Source organism: Carcharhinus amblyrhynchos, chromosome 30 (assembly GCF_965287045.1).
Source record: "Carcharhinus amblyrhynchos chromosome 30, sCarAmb.v2.hapA, whole genome shotgun sequence".
Classification (NCBI taxonomy): domain Eukaryota; kingdom Metazoa; phylum Chordata; class Chondrichthyes; order Carcharhiniformes; family Carcharhinidae; genus Carcharhinus; species Carcharhinus amblyrhynchos.
The window spans coordinates 28,986,903-29,013,527 of NC_137353.1; the positions used below are offsets into that span (position 1 = coordinate 28,986,903).

Consider the following 26,625-nt stretch of genomic DNA (forward strand, 5'->3'; position numbering starts at 1 on the left):
AGGACTTCAGTACTATAATGAGTTCAAATTATATTAAAATGTACGAGTACTGTGGAGAGGATTTAAAATTATTTTGGAAGACAGCAAATAACAGAGAAGGAAGAACTAGATCATAAGGCAACCATAAAATTAGAAATATTTTTAGATCGCGGAGACCAGACTGAAGTAAATTACAAAGGAGGCATTAAGTCGTTTGTACGTCAATGTCCACAGTGTAACTAATAAGGTTGGTGAGCTGCAGGCAAATTGCTGCATGAGATTATGACATTGTTGGATTAACAGAGACATGGCACAAACAAGGCCAGGAATGAGTTCATAATATTCCTGTTTGCCAAGTATTCAAGAATGATAGAGAAAGAGTGGCTCGGTGGCACAGTAGTTAGCGCTGCTGCCTCACAGCTCAGGAATCCAGGTTCAATTCTGGCCTTGGGTGACTGTTTATGTGGAGTTTGCACAATCTCCCTGTGTTTGTATGGGTTTCTTCCCACAGTCCAAAGATGTGTAGGTTATTTACTAAATTGCCCCTCAGTGTCCCAAGATTTGTAGGTTAAGTGAATTAGCCATGGTAAATGTAAGGGGTTACAGGGATAAGGAAAGAGAGTTGGTGCAATGGGCCAAATGTCCCCTTCTGCACTATAGGGATTCTGTGAAAAGAAAAAAAGGCATTCCAGCCCTATATTATTAAAGTTGATGTTGCTGTTCTAAATAGTAAACATTCACTACATGGTTCTAAGAGTGAATCCATTTGGCTTGAGCTTAGGACAAAGCTGTAGCTATTAAATGGAGAGTTAATTTTTATACAGCTGCAAACAATGAAGAGGAGTGAGGTGAGCAAATTTGTCAGCAAATTTCAGAGGTGTTAAAAGTATATTAAAATTAGGACAATTGAGCTAGGAGAAATTGGACAAAAATGTCTTGGGCAGTTTACAGAGTCTAAACTCAATGTTGAGTTTAACAACTTCAGGCTGTGAACTCTGTGCTCCATTTTGAGACCTTCTTAAAAAAACATTTTTGTTGTCCCAATGCACCCCCCTGCCCCACCTCTTCTGGGGCATCTAAACTTTGCTCTCACAGAATGCTGATTTTTGTTCTGCTAGTAACACATTGTATTACAAGTTCTACAGCCAACGGATCAGATCTAAGCTTTGCAGTCCTGCCACATCCAGACATGAAAAGTGGATAATTAAACAACTCGCTGAAGGATGAGTGTCCACAAATATCCCCATCCTTAATGGAGGAGGAGCCCAGCACACCAGTGCAAAAGGCTAAACGGATCACAACAGTCATCAGCCAAAAATGCCAAGGATGAAGCATCTCTCCCTCCTCCAGAGGTCTCCAACATCGCAGATGTCAGTCTTCAACCAAATCGATCATTCCATGTAATATCAAGAAAGAGCTGAAGGCACTGGATGCTGCAAAGGCTTTGCGCCCTGGCAATATTCCAGCAATATATCTAAAGATGTGTGCTCCAGAACTTGCTGTGCCCCTAACCAAATTGTTCCAGTGCAGTTACAACACTGGCATCTACCCAGTAATGTGGAAAATTGCCCAGGTATGTCCTATACACAAGAAACAGGACCAGTCTACCTTTGTCAATCACTGCCCCATTATTTTGCTCTTGATCATCAGCAAAGTGATGGAAGGGGTCAATAGTGCTATCAAGTGGCACTGACACAGCAATAACCCGCTCACGGACGCTCTGTTTGGGTTCCACCAGGGTCACTCAATTCCTGACCTAATTCCAGCTTTGGTTCAGACATGGACAGGCGAGCTGAATATTAGGGATGAGGCGAGAGTGATTGCCCTTGACATCAAAGCAGCATTTGACCGAGTATGGCATCAAGGAGCCCTAGCAAAACTGCAGTCAGTGGGAATCAGGGGAAAACGCTCTGCTGTTTGGAGTCGTACCTGGCACAAAGGAAGATGGTTGTGGTGTTTGAAGATCATTCATCTCAGCTTCAGGACATCACTGCATGAGTTCTTCAGGCCCAACCATTTTTAGCTGCTCCATCAGTGACCTCCCTTCCATCATAAGGTAAGAAGTGGGGATGTTCACAGATGAGCAATGTTCAGCACCATTCAGGGCTCTTCAGATATTGAAGCAGTTCATGCCCAAATGTATCAAGACCTAGACAATGTCAGGCTTGGGCTGACAAGTGGCAAGTAACATTTACACCACACAAGTGTCAGGCAATGGTCATCTCTAACAAGAGAGAATTTACCCATTACCCCATGACATTCAAAGGCACTCCCATTGCTGAATTCCCACTATCAAATCCAGGAGGTTACCATTGACCAAAAACTGAACCCAACTAGCCATACAAATACTATGGTTGGAAGAGCTGTTCAAAGGCTAGGAATCCTGCGGTGAGTAACCTATCTCCTGACTCTTCAAAGCCTGTCCACTATATACCAAGCACAAGTCAGGAGTTTAATGGAATGCTCTCCACTTGCCTGGATAAGTGCGACTCCAACAACACTTGATACCATTCTGGACAAAGCAGCATGCTTGATTGCTATCCCTTCCACAAGTATTCAATCTCTCCAACACTGATGATCAGTAGCAGCCATGTATACCATTCAAAAGATGCACTACAAGAACTAAGGTTCTTTAGGCAGCACTTCCAAACCCACGATTACTACCACCTAGGTCAAGGGCAGCCATCACCTGGGCATGCCACCACCTGGAGGTTCCTCTCAAGTCATCCTAACTTGGAAATATATCACCGTTCCCTTACTGTTGCTGGGCCAAAATTCCTGGAATTTTCTCCCAAACAGCACTTCAGGGACTGCAACGGTTCAAGAAGGCTGCTCACCACCACCTTCTGAAGGGCAATAAATGCTGGCCTAACCAGCAATGCCCACACCCTGCAAAATAAATTTTAAGAACTCTCTACATTGTCCCTCCTTGTTTTTCCAGCCAAATTAATCAGTTCACACTTCTCTGGATTGAAATTTATCTGCCATTTGTCTGCCCATTTCACTCACTTGTCCTGGTCCTTTTGAGATTCTATACTATTCTCACCACAGTTCCCAATGCTTCCAACTTTTGTATCATCCACAAATTCAGAAAATTATGACCTGTGCACCAAGGTCTAGATTGTTAATATGTACCCAGAAAAATCACAATTCCAACACTGACCCAGAGGGAGTGCTACCAAAATCTTGCTCCAGTTTGAAAAAACATTCATTAACCACTACTTTGTTTCCTATCACCGAACCAATTTTATATCCAAGTTTCCACTGTCCTTTTTATTCCATGAAGTATAAGTTTACTCACATTCCTGATGTGTAGGATTGCATCAAATGCATTATGGAAGTCCATGTACACCACATCAACAGCGTTTCCCTCATCAGTCTCTTTGTTACTGCTTTATAGAACTAAAACAAGTTAGTTAAACACAATTTATGCTTAACAAGTCCATATTTACTATTATTTAAGATCCCAAATTATTGTTTTCTAGAAATTGCCACAGTGCTAGAGTTAAATTGGCTGGCCTGTAGTTACTGGGCTTATCTTTAAACCCTTTTTTGAACAAGATTATAACATTTGCCATTCTCCAGTTTTTGGCACTACCCTTGAATCAAAGACTGAAAAGGTATGGCCAGTGCCTCTGCAGTTTCCACTCTCTCTTCCCTCAGTACCCTTGGATGAATCTCATCTGATCCTGGTTGTTTATCAACTTTTAAGTTCTGACGTCTATCCAATACCACCACCTAATCAATTGCAAATCCACCTCTTATATTAGTTACCTCCTCTTTCTGCATAACCTGGTAGCACCATCTCCTTTGGTAAAGACAGATATAAAGTTTTCATTTTTAAGATCTTCTCTATGCCCCCTGCCTCCGTGCATAAATTTCTTTTTTGGTCCTTTCCCCTTTTTCCTCCCCATGAATAGTCTGTCAGTACTTGCTGCTTAAGATAGAGTTTGCAAAGGGATGTTGATGAACAGTGAGTGCACAGAAAGTTGGCAAATGGAGCATAATGTGGGAAATTGTGAGGTTATGCACTTTGGAAGGAAGAATAAGAAAACAGTATTATTTAAATGGAGAGAGACTACAGAATATTGCAAGAGAGAAAGATCAATGTGTCCTCCCATACGGATCATGAAAAGTTAATATGCAGGTACAATAATAATAGGCAAATGGAATGTTGGCTGTTATTACAAGGGGATTAGAGTATAAAAGTAGGGAAGTTTTTTTACAACTGTACAAAGTGTTGTTGAGGCCACACCTAGTGTACTGCATACAGATTTGGTCTCACTTATGGAGGAATATACAGTAAAATCTTCACCTGGCATGCGTGACAAATGGGTGATGCCAGTTAATCAAATATGTTGGTTAATGGAGAATTCTATTTACTAATGAAATACTTATAGCATGAACTGATATGCAAGTACTCAGGAAGTAAAGAACAGTATTCTTTTTACTTTTAATCTTCAGTACATTAAATCATAAAGTAATACAGTATATAGGTACACGTTCTGTATAACTTCATAATTGCTTCGGGTTAGTAAAGTGATAATTTGTTATGGGGGAACATCAGAATCTGGCTAGCAGAGAATTCCGGTTGGTAGAGTGCCAGATAACACAGTTTGCTGTAGTTGCACTGGAAGTAGTTCAGAGAATATTAGTTAGGCTGATACTTGGGATAAAGGAATTGCCTTATGAGAAAATATTGACCTTATACTCTTTTTAGAATTTAGAGTAATTAGAGGCATAGATTCTGAGGGCCCTTACCAGGGTGGATGGTGAGGATACTTTCCTTGTTGTGGAATCTAGAGCTGGGGGGTATAGTTTCAAACTAAAGAGTGACGCATTTAAGATGGAGATGAGGAGGAATTTATTCTCTGATGGTTGTTAATCTTTGAAATTTTCTACCCTAGGCACCATTGGATGTTGGTCATTGGATATGTTCAGGGCTAAGTTTTGATCTTCAAGAGGGTTATGGGGAGCAGACAGCTAAATTACCATGATCAGATCAGCCATGACCTTATTGAGTGGCAGAACAGGCTCAAGGTGCTGAATGGCCTCCTCCTCCTTCTATTTCTTATGTTCTTTAGTTGCCCAAATACTGACTTGGAAAATCATAGCGCTAAGGATAGGGAAATAGAACAATTTCTGATGTGTGCACAAAGACATTTCTCAGTCAAAATGTCTTCAAACCATCAAGAAAGGAAACAGCATAAGATTGAGTTCTAGGTAACAAAATAGAGGAAGTGGAGTGTGCAACAATAAGATAGCCACATCGTGGCATAGTGTGTTTTAAAGTAATTATGGAAAGAGATCAGAAAATATCAAAGTTAAAATTGCTTAACTAGGGAACAGCTAATTTTAATGTGTTCAGAAGGGACTCGCAGATGTAAATTGGAAAAGATAATTGAATGATTAAACAGTAACGGAGCTATGGATGGCAATAAAGAGAGGGTAAATTCAGATTGAAACTAGACATATTCCTTTGAAGGGAATAGGTACAACATCTAACACTCTTGATAACAAACAAAGAAAATAAAAATGAATATAAAATAGGAAAAGGTGACTTATGACAAGATTCAGTTAATAACCAGAGAGATTACAGAAATTATTGATGATATTTTGAAAATCTAATACAGGAGAAGCAAAAAAATTGAGAAATGATTAGCAGGCAACATTAAGTCCTTAAAAGATTTTATAAACATATAAAGTATAAGTGAAAGCAAAACACTGCAGATGTTGGAGATTTGAAATAAAAACAGATAAACTCAGTGGGTCTGGCAGCATCTGTGGAGAGGAACAGTGTTACCGTCTTGATCTAAATGATCCTTCTACAGAAAGTGTAAGCGGTTTGCTGGAAATAAAGTTGAGCATATTAAAGATCCAAATGGAAAATTTTCATGGGGGGGCAAAGGATTTGGCAAGGGTATTAAAAATGTACTTTGCATTTGTCTTCATGAAGTAAATAGAATTACACTAAAAGAGGAGAGGAAAGCTATGGACAGGTTTGTAATAATTCACGAAGATGCGCTTCTTATCGACTACAGAAGTAACGCCGAGAAATAGAGGTTTGCAAAAGTTATACTGCAATTTAAAACAGAGAAAAGGATAAACAGGCCAAGCAACCTCACGCTGGTGGTGGGAAAGTTATTGGAAACCATTATCAGTGGTAAAATAAATTTTCTTTTGAAAAGGTATGAGTTAATCAAGGAGAGTAAGAATTCTCACAACACCAGGTTAAAGTTCAACAGGTTTATTTGGCAGCACCAGCTTTCGGAGCATCAGGCTCCTTTTTCAGGTGGGTGAGGGCTTGTGTTCACAAGCAGGGCATATAAAGACATAAACTCAGTTTACAAGATAATGGTTGGAATGCGAGTCTTCATGGTAATCAAGACAATGTGACTGGAGAGTGGGTTAAGCACACATTAAAGAGATGTGTATTGTCTCCAGCCAGGGTAGTTAGTGAGATTTTGCAAGCCCAGGCAAGTTGTGGGGGTTACAGATAATGTGACATGAGCCCAAGATCCCGGTTGAGGCCATCCTCTTTTGTGCAGAACTTGGCTAACAATTTCTGCTCAGCGATTCTGTGTTGTGTGTTGTGAAGGCTGCCTTGGAGAATGAAGACCCTGAACATACCTGAAGATCAGAGGCTGAATGCCCCTTACTGCTGAAGGGTTCCCCGACTGGAAGGGAACACTCCTGCCTGGTGATTGTTGAGTGGTGTTCATTTGTTGTTGTAGCATTTGCATGGTCTCCCCAATGAATCATACTTTGAGACATCCTTCCCTGCAGCGTATCAGGTGGACAACGTTGGCTCTGTCACAAGAGTATATACCATTTAACTGGTAGATGGTGTTCTCATGTGAGATGATGGCATCCATATCAATGATTTGGCACATCTTGCAGAAGTTGCTGTGGCAGGGTTGTGTAATGTTGTGGTAACTGTTCTCCTGAAGGCTGGATAGTTTGCTGCGGACAATGTTTGAGGTTGTGCAGTTGTTTGAAGGCAAGAAGTGGGAGTGTGGGGATGGCCTTGGCGAGATGTTCATCTTCATTGACGAGGTACTGAAGGCTCCGGAGATGATGTTGTAGCTTCTCCACTCTGGGGAAGTGCTGGCCGTCGAAAGGTCCTCTGTCTGCCATGTCCTATGTTTGTCTTCTGAGGATGTCGGTGCGGTTTTTCGCTGTAGCACTTTGGAACTTTCGATTGATAAATTGAATTCCGTATCCTGTTCTTATGAGGGCATCTTTCAGCGTCTGTAGATGTCTGTTGTGATCCTCCTCATCTGAGCAAATCTTGTGTATATGGAGGGCTTGCCCGTAGGGGATGGCTTCTTTAATGTGTTTAGGGTGGAAGCTGGAGAAGTGGAGCATTGTGAGGTTATTTGTGGGCTTGCGGTAACAACTTCTTGGACACGTGCATCTCCTTCAAGGATGGTCACCTCAGCACTTCTCTTTACCGCAACCCTACGGATGACCTCATGGTGCTCCACTTCTCCAACTTCCGTCCTAAGAACAGGATATGGCATTCGATTCATCGATCAACAGTTCTGATGTGTCACAGCAAAAAAATCGCACTGACCTCCACAGGACACGACGGACAGAGTACCCTTCGTCGTCCAGTACTTCCCCGGAACAGGGAAGCTACGACATCTTCCCTGGAGCCTTCAACATGTCATCGATGAAGATGAACATCTTGCCAAGGCCATCCCCACACCCTCACTTCTTGCCTTCAAACAACCGCACAACCTCAAATGGACCATTGTCTTCAGCAAACTACCCAGCATTCAGAAGAACAGTGACCACAACATTACACAACCCTGTCACAGCAACCTCTGCAAGATGTGCCAGATCATTGATGCCATCATCTCACGTGAGAGCACCATCAACCAGGTACATGGTACATACTGTTGTGACTCGGCCAACATTGTCTACCTGGTACACTGCAGGAAAGGATGTCCTGAGGCATGGTACATTGGGCAGACTCTAGGACAATGAATGAATGAACACCGCTCAACAATCACCAGACAGGGGTTTTCCCTTCCAGTCGGGGAAACTCCAGCCGTCACGGGCATTCAGCCTGTGATCTTCAGGTAAGCATTCTCCAAGGTGGCTTTCATGACACAACAACGCAGAATCGCTGAGCAGAAACTGATAGTCAAGTTCTGCACATATGAGGATGGCCTCAACTGGGATCTTGGATTCGTAACCCCCATGACTTGCCTGGGCTTGCAAAATCTCACTAACTGCCCTGACTGGAGACACTACACATCTCTTTAACCTGTGTTTAACCCTCTCTCCACTGGCATTGTCTGTACCTTTTAAGACTTAATTACCTGTAAAGACTTGCATTCCAACCATTATCATGTAAATTGAGTTTGTGTCTTTATATGCCCTGTTTGTGAACACAAGTCCTCACTCGCCTGAAGAAGGAGCTTGAGCATCTGGAAGTTAGTACTGCCAAATAAACCTGTTGGACCTTAACTTGGAGTTGTGAGACTCTTGCTGTTCTTACCCCAGTCCAACGCTGGCATGTCCACATCTTAATCAAAGAAAACAAGAATAGAACATTAAAGTTAAATTGTTTCAGATTATTTTGATTGAATCCTTTGAGGCAGCAGCCGGCTGATGAATGAAGTGCTGTTGATATATGGACTGTAGGAGGAATTTGCCATACAGAAGGCTTCTTACAAAAATGGAAATCACATTGAATTAATGAAAAAGTGGCAGTATGGATGCAAAATTGGTTCAGTGACAGGAAGCAAATTATGTCGGTGGATGGATTTTTTAAAAATGAATGTGGTTTGCAATGGAATATCCCAAGAATAAGTTATAGCTTCATCTGTTTTGAGTTTTCTCTCAACAATGTAGAGAGCTTAAGATATAAAATTTAGAAATGATATGAAACTAGGTGATGATGAACATTGTCATACTGAAGTCTACGACAATGACAAGATGGAAAAATTAGAAGTATTGCAGATAGAGTTCACTTTTAAAGGATGAATAGTAGAAGACAACATTCTGTAAATCGCATGATTTGAAAAATGTACATAGACTCATGTCTATATACACATTGTCAAAGGTAGCGGACAAAGCAACTTTATAAGGCGTTTGAAATTAAAAACATGGGTTACTTAGGTTTATAAATGAGAAATAGAATATAAAAGCAAGGAGATCATGTTAACTTTATAAATCACTGGTTTGCTTCATCTGGAGTATTGTGGACAGTTCTGGATGTCACAGTTCAGGAAAGCTGAAAAAGACTTAGAAAGGTGATGGAGGAGGTTTAACAGAATGTTAACAGGAATGAGGGAATTATGAGTTCTAAGGAGAGGTTGGGAAGTTAGTCATGTTCTCTTCGAAATAGAAGTGACCTAGCATGGGTTTTCAAGATGTTAGGAAATTTGGAATAGTTGGTGAGTGGCTCTGTAAGTAGAGGTCATAAATTCAAAATCATTGGCAGTAGATCTGGAGGGGAGACAGAGTGCTGTAGCGGAAAAGCTGATATAAGTTGACTTTAGAAATAATTTGTGTTGCACAGTTGCTTGAGGAATTTGCACAATTATGAATGAAAAGCTATAAAGCTGAACCGGACTGTTCTTTTGAAGAGCCAGTACGCACAACTGCCTCCTGTGCTGTTAAGTTCTTATGATGCTACATATCCACTTAAAATATAAATTTGACTGCCCATTGATGCCAGTGTACTTAATATGGCATCAAATTGATTGCATGAACTACTGGTCGATTTGGATTGTAAAATATGTCATGTGATTTAAAACTACATCATGGCTTTTTTCCCCCCAAAAATACATCTCTTTATTCATTGTCTCAGTAGCCTGCTTCAGGGTAAAACTTTAACTACATAAGCTTTGTATCAGTGACGATGTTTATACAGGATATGTAGTTTGCCCAGACTTCTTTTGAATTGATAGCGTTATCTTTAATAGGGGCGGAGCATTGAGAAAGGCTTTTACTTTAAAGGACAGAATGTCAGCAGGGTTGGGGTAGGCATCTATCTTGCTGAACATAAACAGTCAGACATGAGACGTTGGAAAATACGAAGAACTTCCTAAGTTTGTTTCCTTGTCATTTACTAAACTCAGCAAGAGATTGGAAGATGACTGCTGGAAAGATGAGTAACTTGCATTTACATTTTGGGTAAGAACATGTGTATATCCTTTTATATTTTTGTGCTGTAGGATATATCAGTTTTAACCTGGTACATGGTTTTATGAGTTCTCCTGAATCATATCATTGTGGCTATTAATTGGATATAACACAAAAAATGCTGGAAATACTCAGCAGGTCAGGCTGCCTCTGCGGAAAAAGAAATAGAATTGAGATTTTGGGTAATGACCTTTCATCAGAATTGGAAAAAATAGGGGTGGAACAGAATTTAATTAATTACCGAGGCAGGGATAGGGTACGAGGAGGATGGTCTGCAGTAATCTGAGACACCAAAAGGATTTAAAACGGTGGTGATAATGAGAAAAGGGGAAAAACTTGTTGGGACAAGTCATAGAATGACAACTGGCATTTGAACAAATGGGGGCAGTAGTCATGATCCGAAGTTGTTGAACTTAATATCGAAACTGTTAAGTGATATTCTTCTTCTATGAGTTTAGATTGTGAGCACTGGCATACTATTCTCCTTAAGGGTAAATTATAGCTGAACCAATGACAAAACTATGTATGAAACATGAATTAAAAACAGATTGGTGGAGTCATTGTGATTTTAAGTATGTCATTGAATGGAAACACCAGAAATTGGAAAGGATTAATGAAATTACTGTACCCTGAATGAATTAAAGAAACATATTTTGCAAGATACTAAACTCTTGTGTATTTTTAAAATAATCATATTTTTATTTGTTCAGGAGATGTGGGTACATTTATTGCCCAACACTAGGTGCTCTGGAAAGCTGATTGTGAGGCTTCTATTTAAACTGGTACAGTTTATGTGATAATGGAGATCTTAAAATGGTATTGGACAATTCCAAGGTTCTAATACAGTGATGATGAAGATATGACAATGTATGCATGAGACAGAATGATGTGCAAGTTGAGGAGAACTACAACATGCTTCACTTGTCTTTGTAAGTAACAGATGTTGGAGCAGAGGGTGGTGGTGGTGAGTTGTTGTAGTGCACGTGTGATGTCCTAACTGTTAGGGGTTTTGGGTATTAAAAAGAAAAAGATGTGATTTGTACAAGTAACTTCAAAATAACAACAACATGTTTATTACATGAGCTGTTGCACACAGAATAGAAAGTGAAACAAAGGCAGGAACCTGTGAAACACCCTAATTGCATCACCATCAATCATGTGGCCAACTCTTACTGCAACATCCCCTCCCCTTTTGTGGTCATTACAGCAAAAACACAGTACTATGCACCATTAATCATTATACAGTTCATCAGGAGGATGTCTATTCTTTTTTTGATTGTATGTAACATTCTAGAATTTGGCTGTTCTTGACCCTAGAAACACAATTTGGAACTTCAGTAGACACTTTTTCTCTTGGAACTAATTCTGCACCATTTGTACATGGTATAGTAGCAAAGATACAATTGTCAGGCAAGTCAGATTCAACTAAGTCTTCCATTGTAGTTCTGACAACATTAGGGACTAAAGGAGTTGGTACTTCTGGAAATGACTCTGATAAATAATGTCAAGATGACAGCAATTGGTCAGCATGGCATCGCCAAACTAGTTCATCTTCAGTTTGAACTGTGTAAGAAATTCGATTTGTTTTTGCCAAAACTATGGCTGGTACCCATTTCTTTCTTGTGGCATAATTGTGAACTAACGCTCGATCTCCTTGTTGAAAGGAGCATTGTTTTGCCCAATTTGCCCTTCTCGTCTATCAGCTTGAGATTGTTGTTGACACCCTACTACCTCTGAAATTTCTGGGGATAATAAATCAAACTTAGTTCCCAACTTTCTATTGAACTATGGTAGAATCATGAGTAGTATTTCTATAAGATGCCAAAAAGCTATTCACATGATGTGATAATGGATCTTGCTCTCCTAAAGCTTTTAAAGAATGTTTCAAGGATTGTACGAATCGTTCAGCTAAACCATTGATTAATGGATGATAAAGTGTGGATTTTATAACTGGAATACCATTTACTTTGAGATAATCCTCAAACTCTTGTGAAGTGAGCTGTGAACCATTAACACTAACAATCTGTTCTGGTTTACCAAATCTTGCAAAGATTTTGTCAAGTTTTTCAATGATTTGTTTAGTTGTAGTTGATCTTAGAACATAGAACATTGCAGCGCAGAACAGGCCCTTCGGCCCACGATGTTGCGCTGACCAGTTAAAAAAACAATGACCCTCTAACCTAAACCAATCCCTTTTCATCCATAAACCTATCCACGGATCTCTTAAACGCCCCCAAACTAGGCGCATTTACAACCGCAGCAGGCAGGGCATTCCAATCCCTCACCACCCTCTTATGATAGAACTTCTGGCCACTTTGCGTGTGCATCATTTATGATCAAAAACATGTAACCCTCAACTGGACCAACACAATTTACATGCAATTATTGCCATGGCACTTTAGGCCACTCCCAGTGGCGTAAAGGAGACATTGTCCTGCTTTCTCCAAGCTGAGAATCCAGACCTGGCCACGAAATATAACTACATGCTAATTCCTTCATCAAGATTATACCAGGATGTCCTTCATGTAGTTCTTCAAGAACTCTTCCACGCAGATTAAGGGGAATGAATCACTCGGATTCCCACAGTAGAGACCCACCTTGGATGATCAACTCAAGCTTTCTTGACACGTATGGTTTCAAATCAGGATGCGGACTATGCATTTCAGCTATCGTTCCTTTCAATACCATCACCTTCCCCATCACAGGATCCTTTCTGGTATGTCTCTGAACTTGAGAAGCTGTGACAGGCAAATGTTGTATGCATGAAAATAAAGAATATTGGCAAAACTAGTTGGCGGCATCTGCTCAGTAGATAAAGGTAATGCATTAGCATGACACTCTGGACGATACTTTTATATCGTAGGAGGTTGCAGATAAGATCCTTGACCATATTTGCAATTGACTAGCAGCTAATGAAGGTATTTTGTTCGGTCCAAAATAGTAAAAGGTTGATGATCAGTCAGTAAATGTGAAACGAAGACCAAATAAATAATGATGGAACCTTCTTTTTCTAGCTGAACATAGTTTCAGCACTAGACAGAGTACACAAAACACAAGTTATTGGTCATTCTTCTCCCAAAGTTATAATATGTGAAATGACTGCCCCCAACTCCACATGGTGAAGCATTACAAGCTTCAGATTAAAACAAACCAATATTTTAGAATTCTGCAAAACATCTTTGACACCACTGTATGCTTTGTCACATTCTGTTGTCCAGACCCGCAATTGTTTCACACACGCTAAATTATGCAATGGTTTTAGTAATGTAGTTAAATTAGGAACAAATTTGCCACAATAATTTATGAATCCTAGCAAGAACCTCAATTATTAAATTGTGGTGCTTCTAAAATAGGTTCCACCTTTTTTAATGCTTTATGTAAAATCAGCAATGTGACCCAAATACTGGACTGACTTCTGGAAAAAGTCACATTTCTTGATACACAAACCATGTGCTTTAAGACATTCCAATGTTGCTTCTAAATTATTCAAGTGCTTCTGTTCGTTGGAGCTTGTAATTAGAATATCATTCAGGTAATATTATACATCAGAGAGATCACTTAAAATCTGATCCATTGATCTTTGGAGTAGGACTGATGTGGATGTCATTCCAAATTCAATCTTGTATAATGTAGAAAACCTTAATGAGGAATGATGGTAAGCAAGTGTTGACATTCAGCAGCTATGTTTATCTGTGAATATGCTTGTAAAAGTTGAACGCCGCCCCCTCCCACCCCCACACCTATAATCCAGTAAACAGTTCTTTTATTAAACAAAGTGAATATTGATTAGCATACAACACCAGACTTATGGTTGTTTTAAAATCACAGGACAAGTACGATGGTTTCTTGTTCAGTCACTCATTGCAACCAACTTTAACACACTAGTTTAATAAATCGTACTACTTCTTCTTTGACCTTTAGGATGAATGACCTATAGCACCGCTCTTGCTTTGAGACATTTTGGTTGACCATTACCTTGAGTTTCACTTGAACTCTCTTCGAATACACTCTCGTATTTATCCAGAAGAGCGTAGGTCTGTTTTAGCATCGACCAGCCTTCTAGTTACCCTTTAACTTCTCCAACCATGATCTCCCAAATAGAGCTGGAAAATTAGATGGACCATGTGGAGAGGCAACTCCACTGTTTGTCCACTCAACTCTGTGTTGACCATGATGTAATCTTTTAATGGCATGATGTCTTCCATGTTTGTCCTTTAAAATCACATCAGCTGGTTTTAAAGAAGATGCTTCAGGTTTTATTGAAGTGTAGTCTCAGGAATTAAAGATACAGCAGCACTAGTATCAGCCTCCATCCCAATAGGTTTTCTGCTTAACTTCAGAATCACCCAGAATCTATGTGATTCACCCTGTATGGGTGAGATGTTCAGTTGGAGCTCTTCATTATATCTCTAGACATTTTCTTCTTGGTCATAATTCTTCCATGTTCTAAATTTCTTTTTGTAGAATGCAACTTGTTCTTCTTCGTGAAAGTACCCAGATTCTTCTGAATATTTTTCTCAGGGGAAGTTGGTATAGACCATCAAGCTTTTGAAATGTGACCCATTTTGTCACAACTCTTCACCCTGTAGGAATTGGTTTCAACTGTACTTGAGGGAAGAAGTGAGCTATTGATAAGTATCCGGTGAATACCTGGCAAATGGTCAAGATCTATTTCCCTAATGTTTAAAATAGTGCTTGATTTTGTCATAAGCTTAGTAAGTACCTTTTTTATAGTAAATAAATAATTGAATAAAATAATTAAGTAGTGGCCTCCAACACAAAGGTGTAGAGGAGAGCTAAGGCTGGAAAGCTGCCCCAGAATGGGAAAAATATCTGCAGCCAGTGATTTACCATCTTAGTCATCGATACATTCAGAAGCAGTGACCCTTGGTTTGTTAACAGTAAATAAGTTTTGTTCATGCTGTGGTTAATCCTCCAGGATGTAACTGGAGCCCAGTTTGGAGCCAACTTGCTGTGATCTTGGCTCATTATAGGGCAATCAGAAAAACAAAACTTGTTCTCTTTAGTTCTTTGCCACTTCACTGAAATGTAAAGGATTCATTTACATTGCATTTAAATATTTTTGGCTTATAAATAAGTTGTACTTCAATGTTTATGTCATGTACTCAGGCTGAGAATCTTGGAATAGAAACACTGCTCCTGATGTTGCATACATTTTAATGAGAAAAATTATTTAAGTATATGTACATTTAATTAACGTAGTGGTTGCCAGCAATATAGTACAGAGAATGAGATACTCCTGCAAATCAAAATAAGAACAATGGAATGGGGTGGGATATTTATTTTTGGGAAGTAAATTGTTACCTTTGCTGTATGGCATGGGGAAAGGGGAAACATAAATTTAGCAGGGGGAATCAAAAATTCACAATTTGGAAATGCATTATGACTCAGCATTCCTAACTATCCCAGTGTATAATGAAACAATGCTTATTTTGTCCTGATTGATTCTGGAACTCCCTCCCAAACAGCACAGTGAGTGTACATACACCATACAGACTTTAGCAATTCAAGGCAGCGTGCCATTACCTTCTCAAGAGCAATTAGGGATGGGCAATAAATGCTGGGCTTGCCAGTGATATCCACATACCATGGGTGAATAAAAAGTGAAAGAATACATTAATATTGGTGATGGTGCTATGTTATTGTCACCACTGCACTCCAGTTTTTGTGCAAGAGACTTGTATTCCTCCTGTGGAGAAGAATATGATTTGTTTTCTACCATATTTTACAATGCAACACAGAGCTGCAGTATTGTGCAAGAAAATTTGGAGAAAATATATTTTCAGCTGTCAAATTTTATGGAAGTTATATCCTAATGGTCCTCCAGCCTGAATATTTTCTAAAATTGACGATTTTTCAGCCTGAGTTAAAATCAATCACATGTTTAGCTGCAATAGTGCTATCTTTTAAATCTTATCAATAGACTAATATCGTGATGCTTTCAACAAAGTTTTCACAATAACTGATTCATGTTTCTCTTTTGAAGTATCTGCAGAATCTGCAGTTATTTAGATTACGCCATGTCAGGGGTAGGATCTGTCCTTCAGCAGTTTGTCAGTGGGTTGAAGAGTCGCAGCGAAGAGACCCGGGCTAAAGCCGCTAAGGACCTGCAACACTATGTTACTACTGAACTTCGCGAGGTATAGTCAGTTAATAAAAATAAGGCTGGTCAAAAGCCCTCTTTTTTTGGATAATTCTACTTATTGTGCATATTTGCAACTGCTCACTGTGTTGATTGGGCATTCAACACTGAACTGATTTAATATAATAAGAACGTTTCGGTCCTGCATTGAAAGCTAATGAGTATATTAGTTTTGTTGGATGTAATTTGCTTTTTGTTTTGAAGTGTAAAGCTATTTCGCTTTTGTGGGTTTACATGACTGTATCATCTTTGACACGTTTGATTGTGAAAGAGTTAAAGTCTCTTCTGTCCTCGTGTTTTGTGTTGTGCTACCAATATCCAATCTGCTTTTTGCCCCGGATCTCCTATCTCGTTCTATTTATGTGAAAATCTAATTTAACAATTGAGTAAAATGTAAACTAAATGCTATTAGTTAGTCATTGAACAACTGCATTCATTAGCCACTATCTTGTGATGAATTACACTGGAACGTTTAAGCGTAGGCTAGCTTATTGGTTGAAATAAAGGGATATTAGGACTAAATATAAATTGAATTAGGTCTACTGCACAAGTGAAGGACAAGTATCTTCAGAGAGTGATTGGGTCAAACAACCTGTTGTATTATGATTACGATATACTGAGACCAGGCAGATAGACTAGACTGTGGTTTTCTAACCACAGTTTGTTTCTACAATATAACTTTAAATGTATACAGCGGTGTTCTGGATCTGTAGACACACGTTTGTCATGTGCTGCATCAATTTTTAAAAGTATTTCCTTTATTAGTTTAGTTTATTTATTGGTGTCACAAGCGGGCTTACATTAACACTGCAATGAAGTTACTGTGAAAATCCCCTAGCCGCCGCACTCCGGCTCCTCTTCGAGTACACTGAGGGACAATTTATCATGGCCAATCCATCTAACCAACATGTCTTTTGGACTATGGGAAGAAACCAGAAGGCCCAGAGGAAACCCATGCAGACATGGGAAGAACGTACAGACTTCGCACAGACAGTGACCCAAGCCCGGAGCCCTGGCTCTGTGGGGCAGCAGTGCTAACCACTGCCACCATGCCGTATTTAAATATTGTGATGGTATTTTTCTTGCCCCATCCTTTGTTTTCCTTCTCATTGTTCAAGCAAATAAATGCCTGTTTTCATCCCTGGTGCGTTATCTGCCAACCCTTCAGTTAGCAGTGAATTATATCTGCTTCCTTTGTGCAATGTAACGTTTTAAAAAGTTTTCTTGTCAGTCACAAGTAGCCTTACGTTAACACTGCAATTAAGTTACTGTGAAAATCCCTTAGTCGCCACATTCCAGCACTTGACCGGATACCCTGAGGGAGAATTTGGCATGGCCAATGCAACTAACCTGCACATCTTTGGACTGTGGGAAGAAACCAGAGCAACCGGGGGAATCCCAGGCAGACACAGGGAACTGTGCACTCTACACAGCCAGTGACCCAAGCTGGGAATCAACCCTGGGTCCCTGGCACTGTGAGGCAGCAGCGCTAGCCACTATGCAACCGTGCTGCTCCACTGTTCTATTTATTGTTCTATTTTCGGTCCCATTGAGCATGTGGGTAATTGCAACCAAGGTCTTGCTAGTCTGTTGTTCATTATTGAAGAACAGCAATCAGTGGTGGCATCAGAGCTTTTACTTCCCCACTTACCTCGCGGTATATCCTCCAGTGACAAATCAAAGGCAAGTTGCAGCATAAGTAACATCGTAGCATTACTGTCAAAAGCATCAAAACCTTTAGGAGGTTTTCACTACTTTGTGATAGAAGATAAGTATCTGGGGCAGCAAAAGTAAATGGATGATCCTATTGGCACTTTGTCTCGGTCAATACATTTTGATTCTGGCTTTAGGCAACCTAAGCTAATCATTTGTCAGACATTTCTAGCTTTTATGATCCTTTCCTTGGGATTGGGCAGGTATAGTTTGTTTTTTGTATTATTCATTCAAAATAAATTGCACCATTTTATTCAGGTTTAAGTTTAAATATGTCTTCCTTTAGGTCAATCAAGAGGAAGTTACTTCATTCTATGATGAATTGAACCACCATATTTTTGAACTAGTTTCCAGTTCAGATGTGAACGAGAGGAAAGGAGGAATCCTGGCAATTGGTATGTGCAGCAGTTAAAAAAAAAAGAGAGAAATGCTCACCCATGTTTAAAATATAAAAAGAACGCATCATATTTCATAGAAACATAGAAGATAGGAGCAGGAGGAGGCCATTTGGTTCTTTAAACCTGCTCCGCCATTCATTACGATCATGGCTGATCATCCAACTCAATACCTAATCTTGCTTTCTCCTCAAATCCTTTGATCCCATTCGCCCAAGTGCTATATATCTAGCCACGTCTTAAATACATTCAATGCTTTGGCATCAACTACTTCCTGTGGTAATAAATTCCACAGGCTCACCAGTCTTTTGGTGAAGAAATGTCTCCTCATCTCCATCCTAAATGGTCAACTTCAAATCCTCATGCTGTGAGCCCTGACTCCCTCACTATCAGGAACATCTTCCCTGCATTTACCCGTCTAGTTCTGTTAGTCCCCCTCGTTCATCTGAACTCCAACAAAAACAATCCTAACTCAATCTCTCCTCATACATCAGTCCTGCCATCCTCGGAATCAGCCTGGTAAACTTTCAGTGCACTCCCTCGAGAGCAAGAATATTCTTCCTCAGGAAAGGAGACCAAAACTGCACACAATATTTAACTGCAATAGAGTTTAGAGTTTAAATAATCATACTCCTAATTTAGAATGATAGCTTCACTCAGGTCATGTGAAAAGATGCATGAAGTTATTCCTGTGGGAGAGCAGCAATTATTACCTTTCTATTTACTCAGCAAAGCGCAAGTGGTTTATGTACTTAAACTAATATTTAGCTTTAAGTAGCAGTCTTAAATTTAAACTTTTTGCTGTGTATGATCTATAAATGATGGTGATTTTCTTAACAGCTTCTTGCAATAGAGTTTTTGTTGAATTATTGTGGCTTAGAAGGAAGCCATTTGGCCTATCTAGTCCATGCTGTTACTTTGGAGCAACCAGCCCTGTTCTCCTGCCCTATTCCAACAGCCATGCAAATTTATTTTGCTCAAGTGCCTATCCAGTTTACTATGTGAATGAGTTTGCTACATAAGTCTGTTGTTTTCCTATATTTGATGTGTAAACTTGTTCTTTGCTCCCAATGCAGTGAGTCTGATTGGAGTTGAAGGAGGAAATGCCACCCGAATTACACGCTTTGCCAATTACTTGCGGAACTTGCTCCCATCCAGTGACCCTGTTGTTATGGAAATGGCTTCAAAAGCCATGGGCCGCCTTTCCATGGCTGGTGATACCTTTACAGCTGAATATGTTGAGTTTGAAGTCAAACGTGCACTTGAGTGGTTAGGAGCGGACCGGAATGAAGGAAGACGACATGCTGCTGTAAGTCTTAGAGTCATAGAGGTTTATAGCATGGAAACAGGCCCTTTGGCCCAACTTGTCCATTCCACCCTATTTTTTTTAAAACATCTAAACTAATCCCAATTGCCCACATTTGGCTTGGACTGGTTAAAATGCAAACATAAATCAAAGAATGGGTCTTGGTTGTCAGAGGAGGAAGGAGGAGAATTTCTTCATGTGTGGCCTCATACATGACAACTCATTTTACAAGTAATTCTGATTTTGCCCATTTTATAAATCTGAATGCCTTGAGTTTAGGGGTAGATGCTCTGTTTCTAGGGATTGCTATTTTCAGTTAGCTACAAAGGTTTTTTTTCTAAATCTTTCCTTAAATGCATGGAAGTGGATAGCAATGTCATAGGATAAGTAATCCAGTAACCTTAGGCCATGACAACAATTGACTGTTGAAAAAAAACATCCATCTGGTTCATTAATGCTCTTTAGGGGAGTAAATCTGTCATCCTTACTGGCCCGGCCTACATGTCACTCTAAACCCACAGCAATTTGGTTAACTCCCCTGTGGAATAGCCTAGCAAGCCAGTTAGTTCAAGGGCAATTAGGAATGGGCAACAAAGGCTGACTTTGCCAGGGGCGACCATATTCTATAAAAGAATGAAGAGCGACAAAGATTTATTTTAAACTTTTGAAGCAATTGTATTCTAAGGTTTATGTTTGAGATACTTATGTTAATAACGTAACTAGTTTGAAAAATGTTTCATTTATTTCCTCTAATTAGACATTTAAAATTAAATAACTTAAACTTCTGTCATAAAATCTAAATGATAGTAGTGGTTTTATTTTCACAAACTTTTCAAAGCAAAATAAATAAACCAAAACAATTATATAATAATTCTAGGGCTACCTCTTTTAACTGAGTTGCTGGCCTAAAACTGCTGGTTAGGGACAGAGTTAGGGAAGCTTGTTGTAAAAATCATTTGTTCCCAGTTTTCAAGAAAGGCTTGCATTTACATAACATCTTATCAATCTGTCAGAAACATCTCAAAGCAGTCACATGCAATGAAGTACAAAGTGAAGTGTGGCAGCCATTTATCACACAACAGACCTTCTCAAAACAACAAACAGTTGATCTGTTTTTAGTGGTGTTAGTTGCAGAAGGAATATTGGCTCAGTTGGATGGAAAACTTGACTCTTTAAGTACTAGCTTTGGATCTTCAAGTCCCACTGCAGTCATCAGAACAGCCCATTTCATTTAAAGGATGGTGCTGCCAGCAATTTAGAGCTCCTTGAATACTGCATTAGATAGCCAACTTAGCTTACATCTTTAAGTCTGACTAGATATGAACACAGTAAGAAGTCTCACAACACCAGGTTAAATTCCAACAGGTTTATTTGGTAGCCTGGTGTTGAGACTTCTTACTGTGTTTACCCCAGTCCAATGCCAGCACCTCCACATTGTAGATATGAACACTCCACCTTTTGAATGAGAGATGAGATTGTTACCAACTGCATTAAGTTGATGCTCAGTAACACAAACAGACCCACTTTTTATTTTGGTTTTTATGTGTTTCACCATTTCAGCGCTGCCCCCCACAAGTGATTTATGGGTACTACTGCATAAGTTAACTGTATTTGATATTTGAGAATAGCAAATGCTGGTAGACATTTCAACCATTGAAGTATCACAGCTGGGCCTGATGCCATCATTACTTGACTACTTACGCAATCCTACAGCAGTTCCAGGAAAGCTATCATCAGGAAACTTGAGTTGATTTATTTTGTTTTTAGCTCACTGCAGTTCTTCAGTTCTGCCCTTCCACCATACGAATGAGGACAGTTGTGACATTTTTTTGCCCCTGCATCATCCAATGAACCAATGATGAAAACTGGAACTTTCCTAGTTTGTGTGGTTCAGTTACTCACTATAAAACCTTACTGAGCTATTGTCCGGAATTTACCATTTATCGATCATTGAATAACCTCAATCTAGAAAGATTTAGTGAGACAAGTAGAATTATGAGGAATAGGCATCCGATGTTCTGTGCGCAGTCAGGGCCTTGACCTTTCCATTAATTGCCATTTTAATACACAATCCTGCTCCCATGCCCACATATCTATACTTGGCCTGCTGCAATGTTCCAGTGAAACGCAATGCAAATGGGAGGAACAGCACCTCATCTTCCGGGTAGGCATGTTACAGCCGTCTGGACTCAACACCAAACTCAGCAACTTCAAAGATTAGCTCTACACTCACCTCGACCCCTTTTTCTTTTCATTTTATTTAATTTCATCCCTCCTCTCCACCCCGCATCCCCCACCCCTTCCCCCATACACAGGAACACACATACACAGGGACAGACACGCACACCCGCACAAGCACCCAGAGACAGGCAGACAGGCACACGCACGCGCACAGTCATCTGTCACAGTGATTTCTCTGATTTCAGCTTCTCCGTTTGGCCATTCACACCTTCTTTTCTCTCTGTGGACTCTCATTAGCAACCTTTCCCCTGTTTTTGTGGCTATGAGTCATCTTTCTTTCCTTTCCATCCTAAAGTATAAATATTTCCCACTTTCTATGCCTTTTAGCTTTGACAAAAATCATCTGGACTTGAAACATCAGCATTTTTTTTCCTCATACGCATGTTGCCAGACCTGCTGAGATTTTTCAGCATTCTATCGTTTGGTTAGGCATTCAATAATAAAGCCTTTATTTTGTTTGTGTGTTATTCCAAAGATAAAGTTCAGAAAAACATGCACAAGATTGAGAATAGGAAACATCTTCACCAAATATGTTTTTCAAGGAGATGATCCAATTTCCAATGTTTAACTCTGAATGTTATGAATCTCCTTAGCAACTGTGTTCCTTTGCATGTTTTTGATTACTAGAATAATATTTCTTTGTAATCTTTTGGTCTCTGTTGTCTGAGCTTTTCTTTTTGAAATATTGTACAAAATAAACATAACAACGCAGCATGTCGTGAGATTAAGATGCCTTCGGCTAAGGCAGACACTCTCACCAGTATAATTCTTGAATAAAAAGAAGTCTTTTACCAAATATCCTTGCTAAATGTGGCATTAAGTTTTGCAAAAGATTGAGAACTGGATGGTTAGTTTAACATTTAATGCTATGAAAATGAAGATCTCTACATTTTTTATTCCAGGTTCTGGTGTTGCGGGAATTGGCTGTCAGTGCACCGACTTTCTTTTTTCAACAAGTGCAGGCTTTTTTTGACAATATATTCTATGCAGTTTGGGACTCCAAGCAGGCCATAAGAGAAGGTGCTGTTGCTGCTTTGCGGGCTTGCCTGATTCTCACTACGCAGAGGGAGACCAAAGAAATGCAGAAGCCCCAGTGGTACAGAGTAAGTGATTGGATAAATGCTATATTCATCGGCCATTAGCAAACATTGAAAAACCTGTCAAAATACCATAAAAATCTGGTTAAAATGTTCTTGCCATTTTTCTTTGTGAATCATAGATTAGTTATAGCAAAGGGGGAGAGCATCTGGTCCTTTAACACCGTGCCAGGTCTCTGAAAGAGCGGTTAGCTAGTTTCATTCACCTACCCTTTCCTGGGAGTCAGATTTGTTGGATGATAGAAATGCATGTGTTAAAGCTTTGCTCTAGGGATCAGCAAGTTTTGAATGGTGCTGCAAGCAAGGATAAGAGAGAACTGAAACTCCTTCCCTAACTTCTGTAATCAGTTTGTTTTTGAAAAAGCAGAGGTGTGTATAGTCAATTTGCATAATCAGCAGCAAACTTTTCCTGGCTTTAAATAAAGAGGATTATTTATGCATTCGTTCGTCTGAAACTCTAATGCTCGGACGCACACACACAATGGTTAGAATAGTGCACTTTTACAAGATAAAATAAATGAATAATTTCCAATTTCCATGTTTGGTTCATCTTGATAGAAAGCAGGGGGTTGCAGGCCTGATGAAAAAGATGTTTCCATTTCTGAAGTGTAGGCCAGGTGGATGGCGAGCTTGAAAAGGAATGGGCTTGGAGACCTTATGATGTTGCTGTCTTCAGCTCTCGAGACATAGCTGTTTTCCGAAGCTGCAGTTGTTGTTCTGAGTAATTTTGCAAACAACACTTAAAGCCTTTTTCAAAAGGGTGATCAACATGGCTGTCCTACCATGTGGTCTTTCACAGCTCTCTCCAGCCTGGGTCTTTGTGTTTGCAGACATTCACCATGGGAAGTTTGAGACAATCAATGTCTTAGTTTCAGAACAACCATTCAGATCAAAAGTGCAGCTTGGATGGTCTAAGGATATGGTTAGTTTCAGTTCTTTATTCTGGATATCCCTTTGTCCTTTGGTTTTTGGAATCTACAGCCTGAAAGTCAGGTGACCTCTCAATGGCCATCTTTTGCAGCCCATCAGAGTCCATTTTTTTAAAAAACATTAGTTCTGAAAGATTCTCAACATATTACGGTTTTTGTTTTAAAAGTTATGGGTGGAGCATACCCTTCCTGGGATAACATGTCTAATAATAGATGTTCACTGTGTTAGCTGCTTTGTTGTGCTGGTGAAAATGCCAAAATTGATCTCTGTGCTTCTGGATAAGCCATCCTCTAGTGGAAGTTGAAAGTCTGACTTAGAAATCTCTCTCTACTAAATTGCTGAAGTTTACTCACCATATACAATGCATGATTTGGGCTCTTGAATGAAGAGTGAACACACTGGTAACTGTGCACCTTTGATTGTGATGATCTGTTAAGTTTGTTCAAAGTAAGATGACTTCAGAAACTTATTTGACCATGAACTGGAAATAGCGTCCTTTATTTTTCTCTCCAGATAGTGCTCTTAAACTATTAAGTCTGTTGGTTCAAACAATGTTTTGATGTTTTATATCTAGCAAACCTTTGAAGAGGCTGAGAAGGGGTTTGATGAGACCCTAGCTAAAGAGAAAGGCATGAATCGGGATGATCGTATACATGGTGCTTTACTTATCCTAAACGAACTGATTCGAATCAGCAGCATGGAGGGAGAGGTAGGTTCAGGATTCACTTTCTGCCAGTTACTGGCAATACTTGCATTATGTGGCTCTGAGGTGCTTTTGAAATGCTAGTTAGATTTTTGAAATGATACAGACACCGGTGCTGGAAACTCACCTATATCACAGAGGATATTTAGTCTGAAGTGGTTTTATGTGGTTAGTTTCTTGTGCGAGAGTTATACAGGATCTCTTCACACCAAGTTGAAGCACTGCTCCAGAAATTCTCATGTATGTGTAATTTGAAATGTACTGGCAAACCCTGGCTTCTCCCAATTATTGTCAAAAAAATTGTTAAATTGCACTTAGTCACAGAATTCCTACCGTGCAGAAAAAGGCTATTTGGCCTATCGAGTCTTTCTGCACCGACTCTCTGCTCCCACCCAAGCACTCACCCAGTAAACCTGCCCACTGACTTCTCCCAATTATTGTTAAAAAATTGTTAAATCGCATCTAGCCGTAAGATCCTTATGGTGTAGAAAGAGGCCACTCGGGCCATCAGCTCCAACTCTCCAATTCCACCCAAGCCTTTCCCACCTAACCTATACATCTTTGGACACCAAGGGCAATTTAGCATAGCCAGTTCATGTAATCTGCACATCTTTGGACTGTGGGAGGAAACTACTGCACCTGAAGGAAACCCACGCAGACGTGGGGAGAATGTGTAAACTCCATACAGACAGACATCCAAGGCTAGAAGCGAACCTAGGGCCTGGTGCTGTGAGGCAGTAGTGCTAACCACTGTGCCATCCACGACAATTACTCATTTATTTCCTAACTCGCAACAGCAATTATATTATCATGTAAAAATATCATGGCTTTAGAGTCATAGAGGTTTACAGCATGGAAACAGGCCCTTCGGCCCAACTTGTCCCATGCCATCTTTTTTTTAAAACCTCTAAACTAATCTTGATTGCCTGCATTTAGCCCATATCCTTCCATACCCATTGTACCCATGTAACTGTCTAAATGTTTTATAAAAGATAAAATTGTATCTGCCTCTACTACTACCTCTGGCAGCTTGTTCCAGACACTCACCACCCTCTGTGTGAAAAAAGTTGCCCCCCTGGACACTTTTGTATCTCTCCCCTCTCACCTGAAACCTATGCCCTCTAGTTTTAGACTCCCTTACCTTTGGGAAAAGATATTGACTATCTACCTTGTCTATGCCCCTCATTATTTTATGGACCTCTATAAGGTCACTCCTCAGCCTCCTAAGCTTCAGTGAAAGAAGTCCCAGTTTATTTGGCCTCTCCTTATAACTCAATCCATCAAATCCCAGTAGCATCCTATTAAATCTTTTCTGCACTCATTCTGGTTTAATAATATCCTTTCTATAATAGGGTGACCAGAACTGCACACAGTATTCCAAGTGTGGCCTTACCAATGTCTTGTACAACTTCAACAAGGCATCGCAACTCCTGTATTCAATGTTCTGACAGATGAAACCGAGCATGCCGAATGCTTCCTTCACTACTCTGCCCACCTGTGACTCTACTTTCAAGGAGCTATGAACATGTACCCATAGATCTCTTTGTTCTGTAACTCTCCCCAACGCCCTACCATTAACTGAGTAAGTCCTGCCCTGATTCAATCTACAAAATGCATTACCTTGTATTTGTCTAAATTAAACTCCATCTGCCATTCATCAGCCCACTGGCCCAATTGATCAAGATCCCGCTGCAATTGGAGATAACATTCCTTATGTCCACCATGCCACCAATATTGGTGTCATCTGCAAACTTACTAACCATTCCCCCTATATTCTCATCTAAATCATTAATATAAACGACAAATAACAGTGGCTCAGCACTGATCCCTGAGGCACACCACTGGTCACAGGCCTCCAGTTTGAAAAACAACTGTCTACAACGAAGAAGTCAATTTTGTATCCGTTTAGATACCTCCCCCGGATCCCGTGAGATTTA

At 39.9% G+C, this 26,625-nt stretch overlaps 1 protein-coding gene across 4 annotated transcripts in view; it reads left to right on the plus strand.

Moving 5' to 3' along the window:
- mtor (mechanistic target of rapamycin kinase) overlaps window positions 1-26,625 on the plus strand; it is a 283,244-nt gene that overhangs the window by 3,822 nt on the left and 252,797 nt on the right. For all 4 annotated transcript variants that reach the window (XM_080215404.1, XM_080215406.1, XM_080215407.1 and 1 more), the window contains exons 2-6: window positions 16,148-16,301; window positions 18,303-18,411; window positions 19,488-19,720; window positions 22,861-23,061; window positions 24,560-24,694. In XM_080215404.1, the coding sequence (XP_080071530.1) occupies window positions 16,182-16,301; window positions 18,303-18,411; window positions 19,488-19,720; window positions 22,861-23,061; window positions 24,560-24,694 (798 nt within the window). In that variant the 5' untranslated portion in view covers window positions 16,148-16,181. The remainder of the gene's footprint in view (window positions 1-16,147; window positions 16,302-18,302; window positions 18,412-19,487; window positions 19,721-22,860; window positions 23,062-24,559; window positions 24,695-26,625) is intronic.